This window comes from Dermacentor albipictus, chromosome 2, assembly GCF_038994185.2.
Source record: "Dermacentor albipictus isolate Rhodes 1998 colony chromosome 2, USDA_Dalb.pri_finalv2, whole genome shotgun sequence".
NCBI classification, from domain to species: domain Eukaryota; kingdom Metazoa; phylum Arthropoda; class Arachnida; order Ixodida; family Ixodidae; genus Dermacentor; species Dermacentor albipictus.
In genome coordinates, this window is record NC_091822.1 from 27,459,236 (window position 1) to 27,486,980 (window position 27,745).

Below are 27,745 nucleotides of genomic sequence, written 5' to 3' on the forward strand. Positions count from 1 at the left end.
ATTCAACGAACGACTCTCCGGATCCCTGATCATTTGGACGGCTTCGCGGCACCACCACGTACCCCATAGAGTCAATGTATCGGAACGTCTAAAATTTCAGGCGCATGAACTCTTCATCGTCCGATTTTCCGGACGTTTTGCTGTGACCGCAGGTCGAAACGGTATTAATGAAAGCCACTGCCGTTTTGATTACCTTGCCCCCTCAAACCAGTGCTTTCGCACGCAGATCCTCTGGCAGCCGTAGCCACCACTGCGGCAACGCTAGACCTAGCTGCTTCGACGTTCGCTATGAAGCTTCTTGCTGTTGGGTGCCGTGTTTTTTTATTGTACGAATTCGCTGCTGTCAGCAATGGCTCGCAGTTGGCTGAGAAGCTGGGAAAGCATGGTGCGTTGCATAATGCCGGTTTTCGAAAGTCAGCTTCGCCTCCGTACAGACATGTTACTTGGGGAAGCATACGCAAAAGTATTGCAGTGAAGCATAACAAGTGTGGGGAGGGGCTATTGCCATGGGACATAGTATGTATTGGCCTGGAGCTCCATCACTGGAAAAGCTGGCGCCACTGTCGGCTTGACATGCTATGAGGGATCACGTGGACATTGCGGCTGCGTTGGCTGCTTCGGGAGCGCCAAAGTGAGCTGAAAACAAGAGTTTAAATTCCCTCGTATGTGGCAGTCCTCATTTAGTGGTGAGATTTTCCCGCTTCGAGTGTCTCCTTTACAATGCTTGAAAGCACTACAATAAGTAGTGGTTGCCTTTGAAGGTGCGCAACATGGTAGGCTACTGCTCGGTGCCGCAGTGCCGGACGTGCGCAACGGAGCCCGGTGTCAGCCTTATTCACACGTAGCCACAGGACAAGAAGCTGCGGGAAGCTTGGCTCACGAAACATAAAACCGGCAAACAATCATGGACTACAAATCGGGTATGCAGCAAGCACAGATGCGAGGAAGATTGCTGCTACGGCACCAGGTCTGCAATGTTCAGAAAACGCCCACTGAGACACTCGCCCGAGTCCGCAGCCCGACTAATGTCAGGACGGTTTGCTCTATGAACTTGTCGATGCTATAGATACTGGCAAGTTCACTGGAGTGGAAAGAGAACGGTAAGAAGCACATCAAAAAAGAAGCATGGCATATTGGTCATGTTTGTGTCATGAATTAATGCACTGGATTACAAAAAAAAGCAGCGGGATATCGCACGCTGAGACCACCGATAAACGTGCATTGCGACACAACTCGAGAAATAATATTGAAATGTTCAAGAATTTATAAGAAAAAAGAGATTGAATCGTCGCGACGGCACATCACTGCAGTCCCCGTAGGTGTCGAAGTCTCTACAATGAAATTATTTTTGAACAGCTCTGACAGCGCCCACGCAACAATGGTTGCTTGTATACTGTCAAATGCTCATATTCTGTGGCCTAAAGCTCATGGCACGGTGCGAAAACGCACACGTGGCGAAAGCAAAACAGTGCGCGGACAAGCACGCAGACGCGCAGTCGGTTGCTGCGAACCTGTGCAATCGCTGCATTGAGGCTTCATTCTATTACGCTCCATTTAGTTATACAAAGACTATAAGAACATATTTCACATAGTTTGCTCTCAGCGTTTGCCTACCTTTCACGCAAGAAGCCGGTTCGGGAGACTCCATCGCGGCGACCGCGCGCAGTGGCGTTCACTGTACGTATTTGGTAAGAGATAGCGCTTGTAAACGATTCTGTGCTTTCAGTTTGCCCAAGATTATTATTTAGACAGCAAAAAACTTCTCTCGTTTCGAAAGTACTTACAGAAATGTCCGTGTGAGCTCCCGACTGGTGTTTTCTGTGAGCGCTGACAGCAAAACCTATGAGGAGCGCGCCGCGTGATCCCTCATACTACGCCAGCAAGGTGCCTCCGATAGATGGCGACTCCGTAACTCCTCGCCGCCAATTCCTTAATTGTACACGTGTTCACCCAGTATTTCCTGTCACAGTACGAGCACCGATATGTCTAATACGTGTGCTGACAGGCCTTCAGAGCATTTTCGAATGCGCCTATGGCAGTTTGAGCCCTTAAGGGCAGTAAATGAGATGCATTTATTTTTTTCTACTGGCCGATTTTTCGGACGTTTTCGCAGCCCCTAAGCAGTTCAACAAATTGGACGTGGATTGTGCAACTGACCAAAAAGATGCTTCAAATAGTCCGTGGGGTGAACGAATGGCGGGAGTAGCACAAGAACAGAAATAACCGTCGCATTGAGGAATGATCGGGAAAGGAACTATGCCACCTCTTCTTTGAAGGAGCAAGCTCAAAAAACAAAGTGTTGGCTGATGCCAAGATGGAGGTGTCCCTCATCCAAACCAAAATTAACTCTTGAAAGCAGTGAAATACAAAATGGGCATTGCGTGTGGGCTAAGAGTATGTGAGGAGAGTTGATGTTGACTTTCCAACTTTCCAAGTGAAAAAATCTCACTTGTGACAAAGTTCGGGCCCAATACTAATGATCTTGTTATCACTTGATAGAAATAGCTCATTTTCGAAAATATTTGCATCGATATGCACCTCTTTTTATTCGTATTTGAACATTTTTGACTCGATTTACAATGGGCCTTATCATTTTTTTAAAGATATTTTATTAGCTGTGCATTTTACTGTCCCCTACCTTCAGTTTTCTATTTTGAATGAAGTAAACACTACTCCTTACTATTCAAACTGGATTGTTCTTTTTTTTTTTTTTTAATGCTTACTTAGAGTGACCACATTGTGCGATGTGTTGTCAACCTGCCTTGACATAAAATAAAGTTCTGTGTCGCTCAAGGAAAACCCGGTGAACTCGGGGAATTTGAAAATGTCAACTTTGTAAATACCCTGCATTCAAGAACTCCTCCGTGAAATCTAGAAGGTAAATTTAATCAGAAAATAATAAAAAATTTTGCCTATACAGGCCAGGGTGGACATCAAATAGCAAAAATTAGCCAAAAATGTTCGAACCTCGTGCCATTGCTATTTGCAGACACGGTGGACAGCAGCCGCCATCTTATACTTGTTTTGATGCTGTTTTCTTGGTGCACATTTTGCACTGGTTCAAAATGGCGATGGTGAAGGGAAACTTACACTTTCGAAGGACGTGCCCGTGCCGCTGATTGACCAAAGCGCGCGCACACCCCGCGCGCCTCGCTCCTGCACGTGTGGCGCTTTTTGGTGCTCGCTCGACTGCTCTCGCATCTCGCTGCGTTTGTTTCTCTATCTCTAGTTTCATTGCGCCACTAGCTGAAAGTATCTGAAAATGAAATATTTGAAAACAATTAATATTTTAAAAATTCTGGTGTACATGACAAGGGGCAGTGATAGGGGCTGCTTAACCCTTCGAGGGTCGATTTTTTTTCGCCATATGCGACCACCCAGGGTCGATGTTTTTTATTGCAGATTCCAATTCTTCTTAGGGACTTTGAAAAAATTTACCGTAATTTTTCTAGGATGACCGTAAAGTGCGAAAAAAATATTTTGTGTTGGTATATATGCACTCTTCATTCATGAATAACAGCAATAAAAAAAGAAAATAATCTTATCAAAAGTGAAAATTTGATGCATTTTCATGCACGTAGTTCAAGGCTTTGAAAATCCGAACACGAGAATATTTCGCAAGTCTCAAATGTTCCTGCTCTTACACTAATACGTACATTCATAGCGTAATCGAACTGCGTAAGTGCGCACACTCAAGAAAACTGTTGGGTTGTGTGCCCATCAAAAAAAGCAATACTTGTGACAAACTTCCGCTAATCTTCATCTTATCGCCAACCAGCTAGGGCAATTAGTTTTCACGAGTCTTAAAAAAAGAAAGAGAAAAGAAACGGAAACGCATGCACAGCGGCACGCTTCCTATGCGCACCTCTGTGAGCACTAAACGAGCGAGAAACAAGCGGTCGCCCTTTGAGGGATTAGTAACGAGATAGCGATCACTTTTCAAAGCGCAAAATGCCGAAACCGCCCGCAAAACAAAATCCAAACGGCCGCCCGCACACGCGCGTGCCAATGCGCGAGCGGTAGTATATAGATGCGCAGGAGCAAACTAGTGCTAAAACAAACCATGCAACGAAAATCGAGAGAGGGAGGTGTGCAAAAAAAATTCCCCGTATTTCTCATAGTCGCAGCACATGACAGAAAAGAAAAAGTTAGGAAATAGGCGCACTTTTTAAACGTACAGACGATGCTGTAAATATACATACAGCATTGAACATTTTCTGGCTTGTTCGCGGTGCCGTATCTTTACGTCATTGATCGTCAAAGGGTTAATGAATCTGTACAGGAGCCTCATACAGTCACGTCTGGACTATGGTTCTGCGGTGTATCAAACTGCAGCTCCAAGTGCATTAAAGATTATGGATCTCGTTCACCATTTAGGAATTCACCTGGCCACATGGGACTTCAGAGCAAGTTCTATACAGAGTTTATACGTAGAGTCTAATGAGTGGTCACTCCACCTGCAAAAAACATATAGGAGCTTCGCATACTTCCTCAAAGTGCATTCTAATCCTTAACACCCTTGTTATAAAACCGCTAATGATTTGATGCTGCCACACTATTTCAAAACTGACCTTCAATGAGAAAACCTTTCTCGCTACACGTGAGGAAGCTGAGCAAGGGAGGGAACGTCCCATTACATGTGTATCCGCTGATGGCTCCAACAAAGCTGTTGCCACCATGGCTGTGGCAACTGATAGAATGCGATACGTCTTTTGTTGAAGTTTCAAAGCATGCTCCAGAGATGCACATTCATGTGCACTTTCTTCAACTCCAGTTGAAGTAATCTTTTCCTGAATTTCATACCGGCACATCAAAGTCACCTAATGGCATATCCTACGCACCAGTCGGGACATCCGTCTCGGAATGCAATATTCTGCACGCAGAAGCGAGCATCTTCATTGCAGAAGTTCATTTATCACTCTTGGCTGTGAAACACATAAAGGCATTAACACTACAAAAAATTGTCATATTTGCAGACTGTCAGCGTAGTAAGAGCTTAATGTGTTTACGGAAACATAAACATCCAGTAGTCGGTGACTTCTACTCAAGTCTGTGCACTGTGTATGCATATAACCAACATCTAGTATATTGAGCGCCAGGCCACGAAGGCATAGTGGGTAATATGCTTGCAGATAAACTTGCTACATCTATAATGAGAGCCCGTAACACTACTATAGCTATCCCTCCCACCGACATCAAGCCTTTCTTGTGTGGAACGCTGAGAAATTTTCGGCAATCCATCTGGGACCATGAAACCTGTAATAAACTTCATTTAATTAAGCCAAACATACAAAAGTGGCCTTCAGTAACAAAAGGGCGACAAAGTGATGTCATGTTCTGTCGACTGAGAATAGGACACGCATACGGTACACATTCTTACTTGTTGACTGGTAGTGAACCTCCCCTCTGTGTTATGTGTATTCAGAGGCTGACCGTTCTCCAAAAAAAGTACTTTCCTCTAGCGTACCGCTGCCACATGCCCCTTCATCCGGTATTGTTTCTTGGAGCAGAACCAATTTTTTATAATAAATCAGTTTTAAATTCTTTTTCAAGATGTTGATTTATTGCGCGTTGTAGGCCCACAATATTCGTAGCACATCCTCTCATGAGAGGCTGATACTGCAATTCTAGTGACCTGTATGGCACATGCCTCCGTGCACTATTGTTTAAGGGCCTTGGTGAAGCAGTAGTGCTACTCGTAGCGGCATATTTTAGTACACCACCTCTTCGTAGTACATCTTTTCTCCATAGCATATGTCATGTATCATTGTCTAGCTTTATTATGAATATATTTACGCACTTTCTAACAAATATTTTTGGGCCTCTATACAGCTATGTAAGTTAGTGCTAAAGTAAGTAAGTGCTTTATTTCCCATATACAACATACATTTGAATATGGACAGGTCTTGAGGAAAAAAAGCTGCGTCAGCAGCTTGACTAAGTCCTAAAACCCATTTTATGGCAGCAGCAGGGGGAACAGTGCATGTGGAAATGATAACAATAAAGCAGAATAAGACGAATGAAATAACGAAAAAGAAACGAACACAAAAATTGATAAAGCAAAGCAAGTTACTTAGCTTGCATATTAAGAAATCGGCATTATGGAGAAAAAAAAATACGACACTCAGGTCAGTCATGCATACTAACAGCAGATGATGTTGCGAAAGTAATATTGTGATCTACAAGTACAAAGTATTAAGCATAAAACCAGCTCTAGCAGCAATAATATTTATACGGACTAGTTAACAAAGACTGTAAAATATCGATATCATCTGCGATCAGTGTGTTAAGCAGGACAGGCAGCGTATAAGCAATCATTTGCTTTCCATAATTAGTGCGCGGGTGCATTACGTGCCAATATTCTGGAGATTGTGTTTGATAATGGCGCATGTTCTGTTTAAGGTTAGCTATGGAACGGATACAACAATTATTCGATTTGCACTCTCTAACGTATGCACGGACTAACCTGTAAGTGTATAAATTATGCGCTTTGTGTATTTTTAGTTCTTGGAAAAGAGGTTCACTTGGGGTGTCCCGTGGTACATCACATATCACACGGAGAGTTTGCTTCTGAATTATGAATGTTGAATGTTTCATGCACGTCTTGATACAGTAAACCATCGTTAACACGCACTCGCATATCTCGAAATATTGGTTAAGTCGAAAGTTTTCCACGCCGTGCCTTCCCCACCTATAGGTGTTATGTATTCGCACCCGTTTATCTCGAAGCATTTTTCGGGCGTAATACGGATATCTCGAAATTTCGGCCGGGGCGGCTGAAGGCAAAGGCCGTTACCAAAACGTGATACAGGCTCCAAGCGAGCGCTTGGTTCCTACTAAAGTGCCGAACGCGGTCACGATCTAAGGGCGAATACAAAATTCCCGCGGATGCAGCCGTTTTCCGTCAACCACGTCAAGTAACCTTGGAAGCAGTCACGTGGTGTGCGCTGCTTGCGGGCGGGGGCTCCTGGGTTTTATCGGGTAGTCGCACCACCGCATTTCGCACGTGCGAACGTTATTGTGCGTGTGCGATTCTGTTAGTTCTTTGTTTCATTGCGCTGTGCGCACAACGCGTTGACTACGATTTTTTTTGTTGTGTGTGTGGTCAACGGACGACGACGATGTCCTGCCCCAAGCAGTGCAAGTCTCTGACGCTGGAGCAAAAAGTCCCGTTAATCAAGGAAGTGGAGAAAGCGGGAAGATCCAAAACAAGCATCGCCAAAGAATTCGGCATCCCCTTGTCGACGCTTTCGACAGTTCAAAAAAATCGGCAGAAGGTCTTCGATGGCTTCGAGCAAAGTTTTTCCAGCGAGCGGAAGCGGATTCGGGCCTCGAAATTCCCAGACGTCGAAGCAGCACTCATGCTGTGGCTCCGAAATGTCAGGGCAGCCAACCTTCTCGTGACAACCGAAATGATGATGGATAAGGCAGACGCTCTGGCGTTGCAGATGGGCCACACAGACTTCAGTTGCAGCAATGGCTGGTTTGAACGATTTAAAAAAAGAAATAACGTGGCCTCAAAGCCTATCCACGGCGAAAGCGGCACTGTTGGTGAAAGGGCTGCGGACACCTGGCGCAACCACTGCCTCGCTGAGCTGCAAAAGGCTCACGCGGACATTTTCAACCTCGACGAAGCAGCACTGTTCTATAAGATGCTGCCTAGCCGCACATACACGCCGAAGGGAGAAGCGTGCTCAGGCGCTAAGCAGCGCAAAGACCGAGAGAGAGATAAAACTTTATTGTGTCCTTGATGGGGTTAAGGGGTGGCGGGGGTCGGGAGACTAACCCCCAATCCCCCCCTTCCTCAGACGGCGGCCAGTTCTTGATTTCGGGCGGCGTCTTCGGCCATCCGGACGGCCCAGAGCTGCTCCTCTGGGTCCAAGCTGAGCAGCAATGTCTCCCACTGCTCGGCCGTACTAATGATGCGTGTGTTAGTGCGGGAGGTGTTGGTGGGTGAGGCTTTGGGGCATTGCCAAATAATATGGTTGAGGTCGGCGCGGGCTTTGCACGCTTTGCAGAGTGGTGAGTATGCATCGGGGTACATGCGGTTGTAAAGCACGGGGTTCGGAAAAGTTCGTGTCTGAAGGAGTCGCCAAGTGGTGGATTGAGATTTAGTCAGTGTTTTGTGTGCTGGGGGGTAGCGTAACCGCTCTCTGCGGTAGTGCAGTAGAATTTCTCCGAACGTGACCATTCAGTCCCGCGCGTGACCGCGATGCAGAACAGAGGGCTGGTCGGGATCGGAAGACGCAGGAGAAGGATGATGCGCCCGGTGTGCGAGAGCTCGGGCGGCATCGTGTGCGGCTTCGTTTCCAGCCAGACCCGAGTGACCAGGGGCTCAGATGATCTGCACGCGGCGTTGCCTTGAGGGAGGAGTGCCAGAGAGAATCTTCTGCGCTTGGGGTGCTATTAGTCCTCTTGCGTAGTTACGAATGGCCGTTTTTGAGTCGCTGATGATGCAGTGTGCATTGGTAGCCGCGTAGGCCAAAGCGATGGCCGTTTCTTCTCCTACTTCGGGTTGCGTGGCGAATATTGATGCGGCCGCGGAGAGGTGGTACTGCGAACCCGCGACTGCGACGACCGCCATGGCGTTTTGGTTGGGGTAGTCTGCTGCGTCCACGTAGGTTACGTCAGCGGCTTGGTCGTAGCGCTTTTGTAGTTGTTTAGCTCTTTCTGCACGTCGCTCCGGATTGTGTTCAGGGTGCATATTGCGAGGTATGGGCGGGATAACTAGCTGATCACGAATGTTTGGAGGGATGGGTACTTTTGGTCCGAATTGGGTGGTGTAGGTTATGCCTAGGGTGCCTAGAATGTGCCTGCCCGTGGTGGAATGGGCAAGTCGTTCGTAGTGGCTAATACGGTGCGCTTCAATAAGCTCGTCTATGGTGTTATGAATGCCTAGGGCGTCCAGTTTCTCGTTAGAGGTGGTGATAGGAAGATGTAGGGCTTGTTTATAGGCCCTCTTGATCATGGTGTTGAGTTTGGACTTCTCAGTTGCATTGAGGCTAAGGTACGAGGCGACATAGGTGATCCTGCTCAAGGCGTAGGCGGTTACCAGGCGTATAAGGTTGCTTTCCTTCATGCCGTGATGTCGATTTCCGATGCGTGCAATGAGGCGAGTGGTTTGGTGTACATGATTATCTAATTGCTTGAGTATCTCCGTGTTTCTGCCGTTTTGTTGGATGCGTAAGCCAAGGATACGAATGCTAGGTACTGTAGGTATGCGTTGCTGGTGCACGCGGAGTTCCATCTCGGGTGGGTGAGGGTCTGGACGTCGACCTCCCCAATTAGGCTTGTACAGAAGGAGCTCCGATTTCTGTGGGGAACACGCCAGGCCGCGCGGTTCTACGTATGCAACGACCTCGTTGATGGCTTGCTGCAGCGTGTCTTGGATGTCTCCGTCACTGCCCCCGGTGACCCACAGGGTGATATCGTCTGCGTATAGGCTATGCTTGAGGTTGGGGATGCTAGCTAATGCAGGCGGTAGTCCGAGCAAGGCCACGTTAAACAGAAAAGGGGATAGAACCGATCCTTGCGGCGTGCCTTTACTGCCTAAGTGAATAATTGGCGACTGCAACCCTCCGATGGTAATGGTGGCTGTGCGACCTGTAAGAAAATTCTTTACGTAGTTATAGGTTTGATGTCCAACCTGGAGTTGTGCCAGTTGGTTCAGTATGGCCTCATGCGTGACGTTATCGAAGGCCTTGGCTAGGTCAAGCCCCAAGATGGCTCTGGTGTCCAGCCTGGAGGTTTTGTCGCCATCGATAATTTGGTGCTTGAGCTGAATCATGATATCTTGAGCAGAAAGTTTCGGGCGCAAAGACCGAGTGACGATAGTTTTCGGAGCCAACTCCACCGACGATGAAAAACTGCCGCTGCTTGTTATCGGTAAGTCGCTCAATCCAAGGTGCTTCCGAAATGCACGGCTCCCGAGAGATGCGACTTACCGCGCCAATAAAACGGCCTGGATGACTGCAGCGCTCTTTGAAGAGTATGTACGTGCTCTTGACCGCAGAATGGCAAGGGACGGCCGGAAAGTATTGTTCGTTGTGGACAACTGCCCCGGCCACAGAAAAATCAACAACTTGGAGGCAGTCACGCTGGAGTTCCTGCCTGCTAATATGACGTCCGTGCTCCAGCCGATGGACCAAGGAGTCATTGAGGTTGCTGCAAGTTCTATAGGAAGAGTCTCCTGCACTGCATTTTGTGCTCTTACGACAGTGGTAAGAAGTACGAAATAGATTTCCTGGGTGCAGTCTCCCTGATCGCCGAAGCCTGGCGACAAGTACGTCCATTGACGATTGCCAATTGTATCGCGCACGCAGGATTTTCGCGCGCCGAGAAATCGCTCGAGCCAGACACTGACGAGTTCACTGATTGCAATGAACTTTGTGACGAAGTCCGCAAAGCTGCCGGCTGCGCCAGCGATGCCGAAGATGGCGAAATCACTTTTGAAGAGTACGCGCTCTACGAGTCAGGACGTGCCCGTTACCGGAATGTTGTCCGACGCCGACATTGTTGAAATGTCAGTGAACAACGGTGATCACGCTGACAAAGAACCACCTAGAGAAGTGCCGACAACTCCAGAAACAAGGAACTTGCTACGTTTGGTGCAGCGTAGCAAGTTCCTTGTTTCTGTTGTAATGCAGCGGCGGCGAACAACGGCTCATGCGGTGCGTTCAGCAGCTCAAGGATGCTTTTCTCGCGCCGAATGCCAATGCCAAACAGGCAAGCATCACCCAGTTTTTTCCAAAACAATAAAATTCAGTTTTTCCTGCGAATTCTGCATTTACTGCAAAAGCTCCCCTCGTGCTGTGGAGCGTTTGTTAGCAGTGCTGGTTGTCACTGGCTCTTTCAGTGACCCGGTCACTGAAATTTTCGGCATTTTGCTTAACTTGAAACTCTGCTTATCTCAAAATTTTTAACGGATTTTACAACTTCGAGTTAATGAGGGTTTACTGTATTCATTATTCATTTACCAATGGCAGTCTATTATCATAGCCTTGGCGATCTGTGCTTCATCCACGTCTCTATATTCATTATTCATTTACCAATGGCTGTCTATTAGCATAGCCTTGGCTATCTTCGGCCACTTCTGGCTCTTGCACCAATAAACTCCTATCATCATCATAATCAGCTAGGGGTAGCACACTAGCAGGTACACATGCAAACACTCAAAAAGAGTTGTCTTGATGAGGAACTGCCCTCAGCAATTCTTCCTTGTCCTTTTCCATTGCCTGCGGATCAAGAACCTCACATTAGAACACTTCCTCAGTGTATGTTTTTTTTTTATTATTATTATGTTGTGCAAGTTTCACCAAAAAGAATAGGTCACTGCATTACATTTCCTTTGTGTATCTTTTAGCAACTAAATCCCCAAAGCACTTCTTGGTTTCACGCACAGATCGCATTGGCAAACTCTCTCCCTGGCTTTCATACCAGAGGGCCCCTAAGCAAGAATGCAATGTTTGTTAAGGCGTGGTTGAAATAGTGTACTCATTGAGCTAATCAATCCGCATCTTCCTCAGTTTTTAAGGCACAGCACTCTCTAGGGCTGCCATGGGCACTGGGCAAAGGTTGATGTAATCTCTGGTGGAAAAACAGCAATTCAACAACTTTATCAGGGCTCCCTTTGTCAAGCATGCCAGTTTTTTCTCTGTTATGCCTTTCACTTGCTTCTCTAAAAAGGGGCAAACATATGGAACTGTTTGTTAGGGTCACTGCAGCAGTGCCGCAAGTGCATAAAGCAAGACGCACATGAGAAGTGTTAGTCGCGTGCACACCCTAAAGTTGTTGGGAAGTAAACGTCCATGCGCAGTACTTATTAAGGAGTGCTGGAATTGATGTACTCCCTCGAGAAAATGTGTATGGACCCAGAGGTTCAGGATAAAGCCAATTTTCTTCCCTGCCTGTGAATGTAACTTGAAATTCAAGACTGCAGTCCAAGCTTGGTAATGCAAACTTGTGAGTTTCAGACTGTGCATCAGATTGCATGTGCATTTCAGATTGTGCAAAAGAAACCAAGCTTTTGTGGCGGGCTTGTGGTCCATTTACTTTTGCTCACGTAATGTAAACTTGTACTATACCTTTCAAAGGTACCTTCTGAAAGCCTCTGTTGGTTTGTTGTGGTTAGCAGTATTGTTAAAGGTTGCAGTGAAACATTGTTGTATCTATGGAATAGCCTGCAGCAGGCCCCACAATGTTAGTTGGTATGGTTGTTGGCCTTGCAGGGGTGCTCTATTTCTGGGGCATGAACAACCATGGTGGTGAGGCAACCATGTACCCCAAGCCCATCCAAGACCTGACAGGTTGGCACGTTCGGGGCATTGGCTGTTCCAACAAGAGCATCGTGGTGCTGGCTGATGAGAGCGTCATATCTTGGGGGCCACACCCCACCTACGGCGAGTTGGTATGTCTGTCCTTTCTTGTCCTATGCAGTGTGGTCATGGGAGGCTTAGGGGGCGCATTGCTGTCATCACGACACCTGACATCAGCAGTATGAGCTCTCGCATGTTAGTAGAGCTCGCAAATCAAAGGAGTAGGCATTTAAGACGGTATGTTTTTAAAAAGCAGGTTTGGCGGCGGAAGCAGTACCCTCAATGCATCCACCTCGTTGAGATGCCAGTTGAAAAGCATATCATTTATTTCAAGAATGAATAATAATGCAAGCATTTTGTCAACAGTTTTACCCATCGCATGTCCCAAATTTGAAAACCTTTCGGAAAATATCAATGTTAACACAGCTAATTTGGGAAAGTTCAGTAGGTAGTCGGGTGTCGGGTTGCAGAAAACCAGCAGAATCGCATCAAATTGCCGGTAGCTTATTATTTACAGACCATGACAATACACAGAGGCACTGTGCGTCATGAAAGCAATTTCATTAACCTACATCATGTCATTGAAACAGGTGTCAAGTTTGTGCTTTGCTGACACATGCGTGGGTATTTTTGCTGAGGATGAACACTACCGAAGACAGAAACGGAAACATTGTCTTAGTCTTAAGGAAAAAATTGCCAAGGGTTATTCAGTGCACTTGGCGCGCCGGTTATAGCCACCACATTTCAGTACATTTACAATTTTTCGATCCTGCCTATTGAAACTGGCACCTCAACGAGGTGGGTGCATTGAGGGTATTGTCACGTAGTAGTGACGTTAAATAACACAGCAGCAATACTGTGAAACACAAAACGAACTTTTATCGGGCAAACCTGTGCCCAAAAAGACAGGCTACACTTAAAGCACAATGATAGCGGCGAACACAGTCAGCGATCGGCGAAAATCTGATCAGCGAGTCAAGCGCATCAGCTTTTATACATCAATCGTCGAATGTACCAGAGTAATCGCTGGGACCCGCGTGCCTTCCACAATGTTCTACACTATTCGCGTCGCACATACATGCCATCAGATTACACAAGGTTCGGCGACAACAGACAGCAGATAGAAGCATCGATAACATTCTAGAAACTTCCGATACATGTAGGCGCGTCCTGTGCTGAGCAATAACATTTCTTGGACGATAAAAGCACCCACCCATAAAAGATAAACGAGTTCACATGTCAGTATTGCTTCGGCTGCTAGGCCTGCGTTTTAAAGATATACCAGGTCTTAAATCCCTACTGCTTGGACTTGCAAGTTTCTGAACGCAACTTGTTCAGGGCCTTGCATATTCAGTGCACTCTGGATATATACCTTGTTGTTTACTTCCTTTTTTTTTTACATTTTGTATTAATGTATTTACTCGCATATGATCGCACTATTTTCTAAAAAAAATTGCTTCAAAATCAGGGGTGCAATCATTACGTGGGTTAAATTTCCCGCGAAAAGAAAAAAAAATGCCTTTTTTCAGCCCGCGTTTGCTATGGGGCACCAAAACAAAAATGGCGGCGGGCGGACCAAGCCAAACGCGCCATACGCGATTTTTTTTTCTTCTCGTGAGTACATTACGTGCATTGAAACAGTTTCTTCCGTATCAGTAATGAATAATATCATTAATATCTGCAAGTTTGCGGCAATAACGTAGCCATGTCCACTTTGAGGGGACAGAAACAGATGAGCGCGCTTAGCTGCCAGTGACATAGAAACACATGGCCGGCATGCTGCGGAAACTGCGGCCTCTGTCTTCACTACTATCCTAGTACAGCATGTTTCCGCTAAGGGTGGGTTAATATATTAGCTGTGTTACAAGCATCGGCGTATGAATAGGGTACACTTTTAACGTATCAGTGTAAATGTGGCTACTATCGTTGCCGCTCGCAATTAGTTGCGTGCCCACGAATGCAGATGAGAAGAATAAAAAGGCGCCTTTTTTGTTGTTGACCACAACCATTATAAAGCCTACACATAATAAAGGCAAGTTTGGTTGCAGCTTTTTTTTTTTAGTCATAGAAGTGTGGAAAGTGATGGAAGTAATGAAATGAAGCATCTACTTGAGAATGTTTGGTGCATGCAGACTGCTTGGTTTGTCTACAAAAGTCGTTTGCGTAGCATTCGGGGGATGGTAAGCGTGATCAATATTAGCTAGACTTGGCACACGACATATCACTGCGGCAAGTTCAGGGTGCGATCATTACACGGGAAACATTAAAAAATTGAATTTTGACGACAAAATTCAGGGGTACGATCATTACAGGAGTGCGATCATTATGGGAGTGAATACGATAACTCATCGGTGAGTACTGCATGCTTAGCATGCGAAGTGCATTAAGGGGGGACATGTTTCTTTTAAAAAAAAAGACAAATCGAGATTTTGGGAGCATTATTTTCGAAATGTAGTTTTCTACCTATCTCGTTTCTAGAATCAGTGTTTTAGGCGAAATAATAATTTGCGCAATGAGTTTTGGCTGAATTCCAGCCAAAATGAACCCCAAAATGGTCCTTTCTTCCCATTGCACAGCTGTCGTTTCACGCTGCCTATTGCCGCCATCTCGGTCTCATTTGAAAGCTGCCTTCCTGCTTACGTTTCCTTAAGTTTCTAGCTTCATTTCTTCATTCAGAGTTTCCCTCAGCTGCTGCCCTGAGATTCCCATGAATCTGCTGAAGACGCTTTAGCTGCTCTCGAAGCTGAGTTTGCCACACTACAGGCTTACAGTCTTCCAGAGGACATTGTAAATGTAGAAAGGTGGGACATGCAGTGGTCTATGGTTGGAAAAACGAAAAACACTGATGAAAAACATACCGTATTTACTCGCATAATGATCGCACTCGCGTAATGATCGCACCCCTAAAATTTGTCGTCAAAATTCGATTTTTTTTATTTCCCGCGTAATGATCGCACCCCGAACTTGCCGCAGCGATATGTCGTATGCTAAGTCTAGCGAATAATGATCGCGCTTACCACCTGTCGAATGCTACGCGAACGACTCTTCAAGACAAGCCAAGCGGCCTGCACGCACTAAACATTCTTAAGTAGATGCCTCATTTCATTACTTTCATCACTTTCCGCATTTCCATGACAAAATGAGGTACAACCAAACTTGCCTTTATTATGGGTTGGCTTTATAATGGCTGATGTCAACAAAAACAATAAAGGCGCATTTCGATTCTTTTCATCTGCTTTTGCACTCGTGAGCACGCAACAAATCGCGCGCAGCAATGATAGTAGCCACGTTTACTGATACGTTAAAAGTGTGCCCTATTCATACGCCGACGCTTGTAACACAGCTAAGATATTCGCCCACCCTTAGCGGAAAGTAGTGAAGACAGATGCCGCAGTTTCCGCAGCATGCCCGTCATGTGTTTCTGTCACTGGCAGCTAAGCGCGCCCACCTATTACTGTCCCCTCAAAGTGGACATGGCTACGTTATTGCCGCAAACTTGCCGATATTAACGATATTATTCATCACTAATACGGAAGAAACTGTTTCAATGCACGTAATGTACTCACGAGAAGAAAAAAAAAATCGCGTTCGGCGCGTTCGGCTCGCTCCGCTAGCCGCCATTTTTGTTTTGGTGTCCCGCACCCGCAATCTCGCATCCCGCAGCAAACGCGGACGAAAAAAAAAATTTTTTTTCCCGGGAAATTTAACCCGCGTAATGATCGCACCCCTGAATTTGCTTCAATTTTTCTGACAAAAAAAGTGCGATCATTATGCGAGTAAATACGGTATTTCACCGAGTTGCTAAGGTGATGCTGGATTTACTCGTGATATTGCATAGCAACGCAGAGTGTGAGAGGATCTTTAGCACAACGCGAAAGACTAGGTCTGAATTTCGCTCATCAATGTGCAACACAACCCTCCAACACCTGCTGGTAGTGAAGGGCCGTCAGTCTGGACCATGTTTTGAGCAAAGCTACTCTGACAAATTTTTGAAGTGAGCAAACTCTGCTACTGCAAGGTCCCTGCACAGGGACTCAACGAACACTGCCTGAAAGTTCAAATGAACCCCCCCCCCCCCCCCCCCCCTTGTTAGCGCAAATAAAAGGTATCCCGATTTGTGATCTCGCCAGGTTGGCAGGTATGATATACCAAACTTGTAGGGTTTGCTTAGATTCGAGGATTTGAAAAAAAAAATGCACCAGTTTTAATTGAAATTAATAAATATTGTGATGGCTCGTGCCATCTGTAAAAGTCGGTATTGCAGCCTCTGCTAGCAGCACCTCTAGCCAACTGAAGTACATGAGCAATGTCGCCATTTTGACCTGTGTCTTATCGACGGGCGGCGTGGCATTATTGTAATAGAACCAAACAGGCGATGCCACTATGCTGCCGCTTTCGGGCGAAAAGTTGTGCTAGTCACAGAGACATTGTCAAGTGTTCAAGCCATGTGGCACTTTAACATCGATGAGAAAAATGTCTGCTGTTGGAGGGGCAACGGGAGACGCTGTTGTGTGTGCCGACCGCAAAAAAATGAAAGTGATAAGGAAGGTAGCGGCGCAGAATGAGCGCGGCATGTTCATATTCAATAAATGCCGTTTTCATTTTCTGAACGCTGTCCTCACTTTTTGTTGGGCCTACATTCAAGGCAAGTTTAAACGGGGAAATAAAACCGCTTTGCAGCCCATGGAACCACTACACAGCCACGCATGTGATGAAATTTGAATAAAGAAACAAAAGTAGTTTTGGCGTGCGCAACAAGCGGCTTAGCACCTCACACGACAGCCATTAGATGACTGCCTTCTGTTCTATTGTGATTGCCTTTCGCTCCCCCTTTTCACTTGGCTTGTCGCAGTCCGGCAAGCACTTGGCACACAACACAGTGCTCCACTTTGTGATCGAGGCAGCAAGCGAACTTCGCCGTGCCAGTTTGGCTCGGCTGGCTCATGGCCTCTAAGATTGCACCAATGCCATTGAGATCTCTCGGGCCACGCTCAGCTAGTAGCCCATGTGGCACGTCGACAGGGAGATGGAGAAGCGAATGCACAACCTGTGGTGTGACCCCTGAGATTGTGTCTGGAGGTCTGAGGCAAGGCCCAGCTGTGGCTGCCTGCGCGGCATGACCCCGAGATTGCACTGGGGAGATCTTGGAGGCCACGCCTGCCTGTGTGGTGTGCAGATGCGAATGCACTAATCTTTTGCACCGCTGCGTGTAGCCGCACACAGCCAGGCTCACACAAGAGCGAGAGGTCAGTGGAGAAGTGTGATAGTGAGCTGATGTATATGCGCAGACGTGCACCTATGCACGACTACGAAGAGCAATGCTGCTCGACGGCGTATTTGAAGCAGGGATGCAGGAGTGTTGAACTGCCACAGCAAACAAGTGCCAAACCCAGCAGAAAGTGATGCACTTGGCACGCAACGATTGGCTATATTTTGGTTTCTGAGGCTAATCTAGTTCGTTACATCGATTGGCAGAACAATTTAAGTTTGTTAAAATGAGGTTTTAGACATGTTGATTTCGATGGGGATTTCAAGGGTAATTTTAGTTACTTCGGTATACCCCGTTTTGTTATTACGAGGTTCGAGTGTAAATGGAACTGCGACCTTCCTTTTCTTCTCTAATCACTTATCACCACAAAATTGAAGAAAATATAGTTTTTAAAGAATATTTTATCAGATTCAACTGATTTAGTGTTTGTCTTTGGTGCCCTTTATTGTTTGTGGACTTGCATGAGCTTAGGTACAATCATCAGTGTGATGTTTTCAGTGTAGGCTTACTCCTGCCAACGTCGCATGCGTTGGTGAATCGCCTATTTTTTGTTAATAGTTCTTGTGACATCATTTCTTTGTGTATGCCTTCATGGGAACTTAACACCTAGTCGAAATACAGGAGTATGTGCTCCATAACTTTGCTTTGGTTTCTCAGGAAGTGAGTTCATTAGGTGATTAAATGCAGTATCTGGTTGGCATGCTCGGATCGTAGTATTTTGGAGTTACGGGTGTGCTCTTCTTCGTCTCCTTAAAGTGAATAGTGCATTTTATGCTCTTAGTACTTTCTGCCAAACATTTGGATCCACGTTCTCAAGGCCACGCCTCTTCAGTGCCATGCTCATTTTAGCATGACGCTCTCAAAGTGCACGGTTAAAAAGACCTTGTTTGCATGGCTTCTAAGCAGTAAGTGCTGCAGAAGCTGCACAATTGCTGCACGGTGTCGGCCAGAATGAGCCTTACATGCCAGGGTCCTTGTCATGTCACCAATGCCCACAGGCTGTATGCAACAATAGTACTGACGTTAAGCCCCATCCATGTTGTGCTTTTCAAAAACCCCGTGAAGATGCGAACCGCCAAGGTTCATCGTGAGTGCCTGTGCGCAGGGCTATGGCGAAGGTCGGCAGAAATCTTCGACGACGCCCCAGGAGGTGCGCCTGCTGGAGGGCATCCACGTGCACTCTGTGGCCTGTGGCCTGGGCCACTCGGTGTTCATTGCGAGGGACGAGAGCGAGGAGGAGCGGGCCCGCATTCGCCGTCTGCCCGAGTTCCAACCCTGAGCTCACCCCTGCTGCTGTACATACACCACCACTGGCATCATATGTATCCCTGGCACCCGACACGATCAGCGGCCAATCATTCGTTCGCTTTATTATTCCACCATGCTTCCAGCAAATACTCACATTGGCATTAACTGTGGGAGCATCGGGTGGAAAGCAAATGCGTCATGGCTTGTGCCTCAGGTAGCCAAAGTTGTGAGCAATAAGCTGCCCTGAATTGCCTTCTGGTTGTGTGAGAATCTCCTGCCATTTTTGTTGCTTCTTTCTTTTTCCCATCACCTTTTTGCGAACTGTACAGAAAGTTTTGTTTTAGTCGTGTGTGACTGGATTGTAGCCACGTAAAGTGATTGGCCACTCATCATGTTTGTGCAACATGACCTCATTGTATGATCTCAGGACAATAGATTTTATGTTTTGATAATAAAATACAATTTTCAAAGCACATTATTGCCTGCCTTTTCTTGTCACAACCACACTGGACCACTGTTTCACATTACTCTCAAACACAGGCTTAAAGAAAGGGCCTTGCAAAACAGTTGGCACTAACTAAATCACAGGTAAATGCCTCCGCACTTTTTGTATACGAGCATGAAATGTGGATTAAGAAGTGGTTCAGCCAGCACTGTGAAATTTAAGGGACCCAAGGAAATGGTCCACTTAACTGAAAGTTCACTAAATAATATTCACTAGGACATGCAACAGCATAGGGCACAGCAGACATTGATTCCAAAGTGTGAAATGCAATTTATGGAGTTCTGTACATCCAGAGATACGAAGTGTGTAACAGTTGCGTTGTTGCCTATCTCACTTTTAAAAAAATATATAATTTTCATTTGCACTGGTGCTCCTAAAATGCAAGAAGTAAAAAAGCTGTCCAGAAAGTGTTTTTGTGCATCTCCACTTGGCACAACTTGTTGCCGAGACACGAAGTCTTGCAACTTTCCAAGACATCCTACAGCCTCGGCTAGAATTGCACAATTTGAATCTGGCTGTGACATTGCATCTTCGTCATCGCACGCTTTGGACGAACACTGGAAATGATTTCCAGATCTGATGGTTCAGCACAGGTAACCATCTCATTGTCCCACTGCACATAGTGGCCGCTAGAGGGACGATTTGGGGCCAGCGGGCATCGGCTCAGACAGCGCTGCGGAGCGCAAAACTTCGTTGACCTGATTTCAAAAATGAGCTGGGGTTCACTAAACCGACGTTCATACAACTGAAAGTTTACCGTAAATGCCTACTTCTGACCTTTTTGCCTCTACAGGGTGTTTCAACTATAGCAGGTAGTGTATCGGAATTCGGAGGTTTAACTTTGGCAACTGGTATACTAAATAGATAAAAATATGCATTGTCAGTATATAGTATAGCTTTAATTGACATATAATTATTGTCTTTCATTTTGATAAGCCCATCAAATGGAACTCCATGAAGAAGCCACTGATAAAATTATAAACTTGTGCCACGATGATTTGCGCCAGGCAGCCATATTGTGCAATCAAGACAGCTTCGAAAAGATTAGAGCGGCTCTCTCTCGGGACACCAGATTTCAAAGTTGCCTCAAGGGAGTTGTGAATTCAGAGGGTGGCTTTGAATAATTTCATTTAGTCGTTTTTAAGCTTTACGTCGCTTTTGCATGTGTGCGACAAATTTTGTTTTGCTCATGTTATGGCCTCTTCTCATCCTTCACCTGCAGGTGTGAAACTTACCTTGGAACACCCTTTAATTGTAGTCCTTGAGCTGCATTATTTAAAGCGGCAGGCATTACTTGCACAAAAAGGCGAAATGCATAACTGTAAATTTTTAAAGTTCGCTAACATTTAATTACTTACTGGCCCATTTTGCAGTTTTTTAATTGTCTGTGAGCTTCTAAGTCATATTCACTTAGAATTACTTCTAAGGATCACACAGGCTTCGAGGTATGCATCGTGAAACTTGCTGTAGAAATGCACTATTGTACCGCTTGCTTTTTAAACAAACCGCTCTTTCATGCATTGAAGCACAAATGTAACTGCAAAGCTCATGCATTTCATTGCACTATAAAACTGAACATCCCGAAACTGGTGTCATCGTTAGTTTCGTTTCATCACTTCAGTATTTACTATGTTCCTTCACAATTCTTAAATGACCCCCTATAACTGGTTGACTGTGTTCAGCAATTAGGTGTCTACACTACTCGTGATCTAACCTGGACTTGACATGACTCACATAAGTTAACTGTTCCCTTGGCTACTTGCGCCGCAATTTGTCCCCAGCACATTGCTCTGTAATATTACTGGCTGCAACGATTTGGTTGATGTCTTATTTAACAAACCGAGGTGTTGCCTTGGTTTCAGAAATAAAGAAAGCCAACTGCAGCTTAAGACACGTAAAAAACACTTTATAAAACAAATCAAAGCAGTGGCAAACAGCCTGATGGTGTTGAGTCTACACAATCTCAACATCAATTGACAAGAAGAGGATCGCAATATAAAAGTGCAAACAGAAGGCATGGAAGAAATTGCCCAAGGTCAAAAAATAAGCTTGTGGCTTAATGCCGTCCTGGCGAAGGTACAGAGTTAGTAACTACACTCTGAATTCATCGCGTCAAAACTGGAAAAAAAAAGTTCATTGGTTGTTGTTTCTTTATCCTGATGAGAAGTCCAGACGGCGTAGGCAGCACAGTGACGCTCGCAGACGCTTGAGAACGGCCGAGCCATGCAGTTGTCTGGTCGTCAAAACGACACTCCGTTTCTCCAACACTGGGAGAGCCAACACCACAGGTTGCTGGCAAACCACGAGGCATCCGGGTGGCGGTCTCTGCGAGTCCGGGTCCAGGAGCCCGTCAAGCCCGTGCCTCCGCATCCCAGCAGCATTCCTCGAACGGTCCCTGTTCATGTCGTGCCCAGTAGGCACCAGGCCATCGGGGAAGTTTCGTTGCGGCTGGGGGAAGGCGTTGTACACTGGGGTCCTTGTGGCCCAACGAGTGTTAACATCCGCATTCCAGGGCGTCTTCCACCGAATCCCATCTGCTGACATGTCTCTCTCATTCTCCTCCCTTTTCTTCTTTTTCTCTCCAGTCACCCACGGACTTCTGTTATTGAATATTTGTTTTCAATTTTGTCTTTTCTTGCGATGCTTGGCGCGCTCGCACCAAAGTCGCATGGCACGTCATCTTCATCGCGCACAAAGCTCGTGCAGCACCATAAACTCGCGAGTCCTTGATGATGCGCACATAGCAACTCAGCGCACATCATGGCACTGGCCTATGCAGCTCTCATCCTTCTAGAACTTCCAATACACTTGTGCTATCTTTGATGCTCATCAAGCAAATGTAAACGGCACAATTGAAGGTGTTTGGAACCATGCGACCCAAGTTATGCATCAATATTACTTCAAAAGTAGGCGCCATTTAGTGTTTTCTCTTCATTCTGTGTTTTTTGCGGTAACTTTCCAAATCGTGAATCACCAACTGGCCTACACCCACTCTCTACTAAGTTAATTGCTTCAAAAGTAGGCACCACTTTGTGTTGTCTCTTTCTTCGTCCCATAGATTCTTTGTGGTTAACTTCCCAAATTGATACCTAATTCCATTATGAATTCCCATTATGAGACAATTCTCATGAATAAAAACACAAGCAGAATTCACATATGGAACATCAAAACACTATTTGACTTGCTTTGTATTCAGCAAAGAAATAGAAATAACATAGTTAAACCAGGGATGATGATGTAACTCCACAAGTCAGTGCCTTTGACGAAATTCTTGCAATAAATAATCTATTAGTGAAGAGGGTGTACTGCCACTTCTGCTCAATGTAAATATCAGAAAGTCGCCGGGAATCTACAGCATTCTTGCTTCCTTTCTCTTCCGTTATGCTGAATGGTGGGCAAAGTACTGATTGTATATTTTACGATGCGATTTTGTGCCACAATGATCGGGAATTATTAAATGTGTCTCTGCGTAAAAGTCGGGCCTGGTGCTCAACTTGGCAAATGTGCATTAATTATAAAAAAAACTAGCTATGACTATGACACGCAAAGTTAATCCTTTGAAGTTCCGCTACACCATTCATAACAACACCTTATCTCAGGTTACAAAATACAAATACTTAGGAGTCATAATTACATCAGATCTGGAATGGAATGACCACATAACGTACACTGTAAATAAAGCAATGAAACAACTTGGATATTTAAGAACCCTTAGTAAATCCTGAACAGAAATTAGACTACTCGCGTACAAAACTTCGATCAGATCAGTTCTAGAATGTGCAGCAGTTCTTTGGGATCGACACACAAAGAGCAATATTACCAAACTTGAAAAAGTCCAATGCAGATGTGTCGGGTTCACATATAATCGTTATGGTTGGACAAAATCCCCATCAGCCTTATTGCAAACAGCCACTTTAGAGACCCTACGGGTAAACGACGCCAGGAAAGAATAAAACTGTTCTACTTAATTTACCATAACCAACTTGGAATAGACAAAAATGCATATTTTCATTAAATTACCCAGCGACAAACCCCTTTTTTCCATTCAAAGAAGGTGAGCGAGTTCTTGTGCAGAACAAACGTGTTCAAAGCCTCATTTTTCCCGAGCACAGTTCGCACATGGAATAACCTGCCTGCTAATGTGGTTGAGTGTTTGACGGTGTCGTCTTTCTTTAGCGCATTCCGCAATGGCTAACGATGCTTCATATGGTTGTGGCTTTGTGTTTGTACTTCGCTTTGTATCTCTTATGTAGGTTCTTCTAATGCCGCACCTGCTCGACCAAGTGTACATCGCATTCTTATATACTCTATTGCTGTGTACCCCCAGTCCTGCCTAAAGCCTGACATCCAGGCTGGCAGTATGTAATAAATAAATAAATAAATAAATAAATGAGAGCAACAGCTGAAGGCCCAAAACAGCAATATCCCATAGGAAAAGCAACCTTGAAAACCACCAGTATGTTAGTGCAATGACAAATTGTGTAGAGAAGCAGGCAACCTCCTGCTCCAAAGGGGGCCAAATTAGATTCAGATTCAGATTTATTGGTTAAAAAAAATTAAATTATGGGGTTTTACGTGCCAAAACCACTCCAGAGGACTCCGGAAATTTTGACCACCTGGGGTTCTTTAACGTGCAATTTATTGGTTCCAAAAACAGAAGTAATTACATGACAAATATAGAGACGAGGGTCCCAAAGTGATTCTCCATAAAGAAGAAAAATTCAGAACACAGTTGCTACACAAAAAAAAGTTGTTTTAACATATTCTCTCTTACAAATCACTCTTGCAGATGGCATGAAGCTGCTATAATCGGGAAGTATATTAATTTTTGCCTCATTTTTCTTGAAGTAAGCAAGCACGCAGTCCAAGTACAGCCACGGTATTCTTTAAGTTATTCGAGTAGAATAACTATACCATATTTCCATGCGAGTGAGGCAACAGCCAATTTTTGTGTAGATTCATGGATCATAAGGAATGTGAGTGTAATTATAGTTAGTGGTTACCTGGTGCCACTGCACACTTGGCATGCACTAGTCGGCCAAGTGCAGTGGCACCAGGCCACACCATGCTGCAGAGACTGCTGAGCCACTCTTAGCAGTATCAAATCAGCCCTTTTAAACCGTCTCGGTGCTTTCCATACACTCAGCCTGACACTAGGTAGCAGGATTCTACGTTTGTCACATTTCTGAAAACTTGCAGCACTCCTTATAATGCAATCAGGTGCCACGAAAGGCGAAAGCATTGATTCAGGCGACGCTAGAGATGAGCTGCTACATCTATATCTCCGTAGCGTTACCTGGTTGGTGTTCATACACTATGCTCAACGTAGCAGCAGTGGTTAATTCCATTGGCTCCTGCAGCAGTACTATGCAGCAGTACTACCAAGGAAGCACGTTGCAGCAAATGCTCATCTTAAGGTTGCCACTTCAAAGGGAAAAATTTTTTTTTGTGCGTTGAAAACAGTGACATGTACAGGGTGTCTACCAAGTTGACACTTCCAAATTCCCCGAGTTTTCATGGTTTTCCCCGAGTGCCTTTGCAAAATTCCCTGGGTGACACAGAACTTGACACCATGTCGCCCGATGCTGTCACTCTCCAATAAACATGTTAAAAAGTAAAAAAAAAACTACTCAATCCAGTTTGAATAGTAAGGAGTAGTGTTTATTCAAGAAGAAGACGGAAGGGGTTAGTAAAATACACAGCAAATAAAATGATTAAAAAAATGGAAAACCCATTGCAAATCGAGTCGTACATCGGCAAATACAAATAAAAGGGAGATGCATACAAAAGCAAATATTTTCGAATGTGAACAATTTCTATCAACTAGTGGCAAGCTCATTGGTATGAGGCCCGAACTTCGTCACAAGTGAGATTCTCTCACCGCAGCTGGAAAGTCAACTTAATGGTCCTGACGTACTGTCAGCCTGCACACAACGCCAGTGTTTAATTTCACTGCTTTAAATAGTTTATTTTGGTTTAGATGAGGGACGCCTGCATCGCAGCGTCGCTTAACACTTTGTTTTTTGAGCTCAAACTCCTCCAAAGAAGTGGTGGCACACTTCCTTCCCTCCTCAATGCGCAGATCCTTTCTGTTAATTCTCGTCCTCCTTCCGCCGCGCATTTGCCCCACGCACCATTTGAAGCATCCTTTTGGTCAGTTGTACAGTCAAATCCTATTTTTGGACTCCCTAGGGGCCGCGAAAACGTCCGAAAATTCGGGTAGTTTGAAAAAATGAATGCATGTTTTTTTTTGTTTTTTTTTACTGCTTTTGAGGGCTCAAATTGCCGCAGGTACATCCGAAAAAGCTGTGAAGGCCAGTTAGTGCATTTATTAGGCATGTCGGTGCTCATACTGCAACGGGAGATGGCAGGTGCAGGCGTGAATAATTGAGGATTATATACTTTGTTCCCTTGACAGTTGCCCGTTCCCACGCTTGTTATGCTTCACTGCATTACTTTTGCATGTGCTCCACCGCGTAACATTGCTGCAGTGAGGCGAAGCTGACTTTTGGGCGCCGGCATTATGCAACGCGTTGTGCTTTCCGCGCCTCGAAGTCAATCGTGAGGACCACAATTCACGTAGATGGCACCCCCGGACTCATACCCAGGGAAAATCGGCAGTTGCCTTTTCCTGTCTCTCTCCCTCCAACATTCGTCTTTCTCTCATTTTCAGTCTTTCCTGTCCCCTCTTTAATTTCCTTTTACTTCTGACTTCGCATGCAGCAAGGGTTAACCTTGTGTGCAGCAGCCAATCTTGGCTGCACATATTTGGTTATAGCAATAACGTACAGTTGTCGTCCACAGGGAATGTTTTTACAACTCCGGCGGCGCCCCTTGTTGGACTCCCTGGTGGGTGGCTGGCGTTGCTGCCGAAATCTGCACGTATACTTATGGCTAATTCCTACCACTCCCTGATCGCCCTCAAAAAAGAAGGTGCACCGAAGATGCATTCCAGTCATTATTTGGACATCAAAGACCAAAATTCCCACCATTCCACATCATTCACTCCGAAAAACCTGAAAACCAAGTACGAACAATCGCCCCTTTTCTAGTTTCTAAGTCTTTAACTGAGGCAGATGGACCAGGCTACAATTAAGGCATCAAGCATGGCAAGTGGTGATCACCTCTTGGAGCTCCATGATCAGAAACAGTATGAAAAGCTGCCCAGCCTAGCGTCATTTCGGAACGTTCACACGACAGCATAACCTGCACCGTACTATGAACACCACCCTGCGGTGTTTTCTCATCCGATGATCTGTTGGAACTGAATGAGGCTGAACTTTTGGAGGGCATCAGTGAGCGGAATGTTATCAATGTCAAAAGAATTAAGATGTGGCTTGACGGCAAGGAAATCCAGACTGAGCACTTGGCGCTTACTTTCGGCTGAAGTATTCTGCCCGAACCCATCGAGGTCGGGTACATCAAGCTTTGTGTCAGGCCATACGTTCCAAATCCTCAGATGCTTCAGTGTTTATGGTTCGGCCACAGTTCACAGAGCTGCCGAGGCCACCACACGTGTGCAAAATACATTACTAATGAACACTCATGTGAGCCTTGTGAAAACTCTCTTCACTGTGTGAACGGTGATGGAGAGCCCGCCGCATACTTGCGGTCATGCCCATCATGGAAAAAAGAAAAACAAATAGTTACAATTAAAGTAAAGGAAAATATAACTTTTAAGGAGGCGTACAGGCAGGTATCCTACCTCTGCCAAAGAACACCTTTGCCGATGTGAGACCTCGGACGTCAGGGTGCGGCTACACAACAGTTTTCCCGGGAGATATTGTGGCGGATGGACGTGTTTTTCGAGGGCTCCATGGCGGCGGCGAAATCATGTCTTTTTTATGCATGCTTTGAGCTTGCTTCTGTTTTTGATTTGCTGAATTTCTTGGCCTTTAAATAATAATTGGGTAGTTTCCTTTTTTTTTCCTTTTTCTTTTGCGCGGGTGTGTTTCGTGTATACAGTCAAACCTCGATATAACGAACACGCATATAACGAATTATTGAATATATCGAACTCTTCCGAAATATTTTTGTCAAACACATGTATTTTTAACTTCCTATAGCGAACGCGGTTTGTCATAAAACGGATATAACGAACTTCGCGACGCCAAGCCCTACCTCACTTTAATAGCAGGCGGCAGGCTTCGTTGCACTACAAGTGTGTTGTGCGGCGCAGCAAACGTTCAGGACTACCTCGCAGGCGCTGACAGCACCAGAGATGCCACGTCGTCATCGAGAGTTGACAGCCAAAGAAATCGTCCGCATCTCACAACCGCTGACAGCGCCGCTTCAGCAGCGGCGGCAGCGGCGTGATGGAATGTTGCTTTTGCGTTTTAGTGTTGAGGCCTGGAACGATGAGGCCTGGAACGATTTTTCGCGTTTTGTTGCTGACATGCCCGCAACAAT

General features: G+C 45.5%; 1 protein-coding gene across 2 annotated transcripts in view; it reads left to right on the forward strand.

Moving 5' to 3' along the window:
* Positions 1-19,306, forward strand: part of LOC135897900 (protein RCC2-like) — an 87,131-nt gene extending 67,825 nt beyond the window's left edge. The window contains exons 6-7 of one of the 2 annotated variants that reach the window (XM_065426584.2): positions 12,228-12,406; positions 18,689-19,306. In XM_065426584.2, the coding sequence (XP_065282656.1) occupies positions 12,228-12,406; positions 18,689-18,862 (353 nt within the window). In that variant the 3' untranslated portion in view covers positions 18,863-19,306. Of the gene's footprint in view, positions 1-12,227; positions 12,407-18,688 lie in introns of those variants that run through there. The other variant, XR_010563186.2, reaches the window with a different exon arrangement.
* Positions 19,307-27,745: the final 8,439 nt, after the last annotated feature.